We start from the raw sequence: 4,564 nt of genomic DNA on the forward strand, positions 1-4,564 counted from the left end.
CGAGCTAGACGCGCTAACGAGCTAGACGCGCTAATAACGAGCTAGACGCGCTAATAACGAGCTAGACGCGCTAATAACGAGCTAGACGCGCTAATAACGAGCTAGACGCGCTAATAATAACGAGCTAGACGTACTAAAGTCCAACCTCAAAACATAAATGGAAAAACAAAGCCTGTAACACCTTCCCCCTTAAGACAACAAATATATTCTACATTTCTTTAGGACAAGTTTGCCTACCACCAACAGAAAACAACTTAATTTCCCAATATAATGAACTACAATGCTTCACCTTCACCAATATAAACATGGTGTCTACTGGCTGTCAACTATTAAAAAGAAGAAAAAAACACGTATTTCTAAATAATAATATACAATAATATCTTTTGTCCTTTTTCTTTCCATAGAATCCTTCCTAAATCCCACTAGCTTCTAGAACACTCGTCTTCCTAAAACTCACTAGCTTCTAGAACTCTCGTCTTCCTAAAACTCACTAGCTTCTAGAACTCTCCTCTTCCTAAAACTCACTAGCTTCTAGAACTCTCGTCCCCTTGGAACGAGTCCAAACAAAACTCATCTCCAATACGGAAAAACATGCAGTCAAAATAAATTGTGATCCATGACAACGCACTGACTAAACGCAAAACACAAATCTTTTTGACTGCCCACCCTTGAGACAATCAGAAACCAAGTTGTCCTTACCACAGACATGTCTGATATTCTGCCTAGCAACAGGGACATGTGATCGATAAGCCTGACTTCTCCCCTCTCTGGACCCAAGGTGACTGAGGCCCATTTGAGGGAGGAAGTGCAGCTGCCAACACCAGAGTCAGAAAGGAGACATTCTAATAGCAAGAGGTCAATAGTTCATATCAGCATATTCTGCAGATAAGACTTCTTAATTATCTATGTTACATAGCTAATTCTGATTTCTCCACCACAATCTTACCCCAGAAACAGGCTCCAGAACAAGTTACTGGTGTGCAGGATATAACCTTTACTCTGTGGAGGATCAAGAGGAACCAGTCAGTTTCTGTCATATTCTTGGCTGAAAGTCCGAACATCATGGGTTCATTCTACACACCCAGAACAGTTAGAACATCATGGGTTCATTCTACACACCCAGAACAGTTAGAACATCATGGGTTCATTCTACACACCCAGAACAGTTAGAACATCATGGGTTCATTCTACACACCCAGAACAGTTAGAACATCATGGGTTCATTCTACACACCCAGAACAGTTAGAACATCATGGGTTCATTCTACACACCCAGAACAGTTAGAACAGGCCTCTATCAACACACTTTTCTATGTTATAAGAGTTAGGTTCTTTACCAATCTCAAGCCCAATGCCTCGGCTTAAACAATTATATTTTACTACACCAGCATTAGTAAGGTTTAATAGAAATTTCCCTCACAGTGCTAACGAGCTAGACGTGCTAAGGAGCTATACGTGCTAACGAGCTAGACGTGCTAAAGTCCAACCTCAAACATAAATGGAAAAGCCAAAGCCTGTAACACCTTCCCCGTTAAGACAACAAATATATCCTATATATTTGTTGGACAAGTTTGCTCACCACCAACAGAAAACAACTTCCATTTCACATGATAATCAACTACAATGCTTCACCTCCTGTCAACAATTAAAAACAAGAAAAACACACTTGTTTCGAAATAATAATATACAATTGAAATATTTTTTTCTCCTTTTTCTCTTCTTTCTATAGAATCCTAAATCCCACTAGCTTCTAGAACTCTCGTCTTCCTAAAACTCACTAGCTTCTAGAACTCTCGTCTTCCTAAAACTCACTAGCTTCTAGAACTCTCGTGTTCCAAAAACCCACTAGCTTCTAGAACTCTCGTGTTCCAAAAACCCACTAGCTTCTAGAACTCTCGTCTTCCTAAAACTCACTAGCTTCTAGAACTCTTGTCCCCTTGGAACGAGCCCAAACAAAACTAATCTCCAATACGTGCAGTCAAAATAAATTGTGATCCACTGGCTAAACACAAAACACATCTTTTTGACTGCCCAGCCTTGAGACAATCAGAAACCAAGTTGTCCTTACCACGGACATGTCTGATTTCAAGAGGAAACTCCTGCAATATCCGTAGTAACTTTCCACCTCACTGCGGAGCTTCTCTCTCTTTTCAGGGTTCACTAGATAGGCATGTTGTTGGATCGGGGCCCAATCCCCAATGTCATGCTCTAGTACATTTGGGTTGGCACATCTGAGAATGAACCCAGATATTCTAAAAGCAGGGCAACAATGTCAATATAATTGTACCCAAATATTGTCAGTTGGTTGCAGAAATCATTATGATTACTAAATATTACATGAATTGTAAACATGAAATATCAAAACCAAATGTACACCCCTTTGTTAATATGTATTGGCAATAATTCACTTAATGGTGAGGCATGGAATAATAAAACATGTATTTTTTGTCAGGCTGGATGTTTGAAATATGAGGTGATTTGAGACCTGCTTCTTCAGTAGTGGAATAAAGACACTTGGATGTTGTAAAGAAATGCTGGAGTGATGTAGGATTGTTAAAAAATGGATTATAGACCAATTTATTATACTGTGTCCATGTGTATAGGCTGCAAGTACATTGAAATTAAGTTGTTTTCAAGTCATTTAAAAAGCGACCAGAAAAACATCTAAATTTTCACTTTCAACCGAATGTATATTGGTCTTATTTAGTCTTATTTTCAACATCTTTTCAATTACATTTTGCTATGTGGGATATTCCATTGATATCATGAAACAATTCCTTCATGTATGTATTTTCTGATGTTTGATCAGAGATCTTTTATCAGAGAATCTCTTGTCACACTGATCACAGCTACAAAGTTTGTCCACCTGTGTGTGTTCTCTGGTGTACAGTCAGATAGCCAGATGTACTAAAACTCTTCCCACATTGACCACAGCTATAAGGTTTCTCTCCTGTGTGTGTTCTCTGGTGCACTGTCAGATGGCCAGATTGACCAAAACTCTTCCCACATTGACCACAGCTATAAGGTTTCTCTCCTGTCTGTCTTCTTTGGTGCACTGTCAGATGGCCAGATTGACCAAAACTCTTCCCACATTGACCACAGCAATAAGATTTCTCTCCTGTGTGTGTTCTACGGTGTACAATTAGATGGCTTGATGTACCAAAACTCTTCCCACATTGATCACAGCTAAAAGCTTTCTCTCCTGTGTGTGTTCTCTGGTGTACAATTAGATGGCTAGATGTAGTACAACTCTTCCCACATTGAAAACAGCTGTAAGGTTTCTCTCCTGTGTGTATTCTCTGGTGCACTATCAGGCTGTCTGGTTGAGTAAAACTCTTCCCACATTGACTACAGCTATAAGGTTTCTCTCCTGTGTGTATTCTCTGGTGCACTATCAAGGAGTTTGACGCAGTAAATTTCTTCCCACATTCATCACAGCCATAAGGTTTCTCTCCTGTGTGTGTTCTCTGGTGTACAATTAGATGGCTAGATGTAGTAAAACTCTTCCCACATTGATAACAGCTATAAGGTTTCTCTCCTGTGTGTATTCTCTGGTGCACTATCAGGCTGTCTGGTTGAGTAAAACTCTTCCCACATTGATCACAGACATAAGGTTTCTCTCCTGTGTGTGTTCTCTGGTGTGATTTCAGGCTGCATGACTCAGTAAAACTCTTCCCACATTGATCACAGCCAAAAGGTTTCTCTCCTGTGTGAATTCTCAAGTGTACTTTCAGTGCATCTGCTCTTGAGTAACTCTTCCGACAATCAAAACAGTGGTGAGCTTTCTCTCCTGTGAGTACTCGCTGGTGTATTTTAAGTTCTGATGTAGATTTGCAGTAAGATTTCTTCCCTGTGAGCCTCTGCTGGTGTTTCTTGAGGAGTTCTGATCTGGAGAGACTCTTCTCTGCCTCGTCAGCATCATGATGTTGTTGAGGCTCCCCAGAGGATCCACGATAGTCACGTCTCTCTCCTGTGTGAATAACAAAGTCAGACAGATGGTTAAAGTCCCACAACAGTGGAAATCCACTATTTATTTGAGGTAAAAGGTGATGCCCAGAGCATACCCATGAAGTTGTACAACAATTGACATCTGTTAAATTTGACAATTAAGACAGTCAAGTTAGTAACAATCATATTTCATCTTGTTTTCACATTAGTGGGAAGTAGAAATAAATTATTAAAGTTGTTGAAATCCTAAGCAGTGTGCCAGACGACTTCTGGTCTCCAATATAGGCCCCTTTCTAATGTTTAATAAAATTGCGGCACGAGGTCAAAGCACACACAATTTGATTGCAGAAACTCCTCCCTGCTAATGAGGAAACCGCTAGTTATGAATGTAGTATATCTGCTAATGAGGAAACCACTAGTTATGGATGTAGTATATCTGGTAATGAGGAAACCACTAGTTATGGATGTAGTATATCTGCATGGAGCAAAAATGGTGAGAAAAGATTTTAGTTTTTCACAATGTATTCTGAATATTACAGCGCAAGATCAGGAGTGCTACTCAAGGAAACTCACATTAAGCTCTGTGTCTATTCACTAATTCACCACCGTGGGGGAAA

General features: G+C 39.9%; 1 protein-coding gene across 1 annotated transcript; it reads right to left on the reverse strand.

Annotated features, from left to right (window-relative positions):
* Positions 1–3,049: 3,049 nt before the first annotated feature.
* LOC115186615 (zinc finger protein 2 homolog) lies at positions 3,050–3,613 on the reverse strand (the record flags this gene model as incomplete). The annotated part of the gene is made up of 1 exon (XM_029746192.1): positions 3,050–3,613. A coding segment is annotated over one exon (564 nt), but the record flags the coding sequence as incomplete, so codon positions are not given.
* Positions 3,614–4,564: the final 951 nt, after the last annotated feature.

The sequence above is a fragment of the Salmo trutta genome, unplaced genomic scaffold, assembly GCF_901001165.1.
Source record: "Salmo trutta unplaced genomic scaffold, fSalTru1.1, whole genome shotgun sequence".
NCBI classification, from domain to species: domain Eukaryota; kingdom Metazoa; phylum Chordata; class Actinopteri; order Salmoniformes; family Salmonidae; genus Salmo; species Salmo trutta.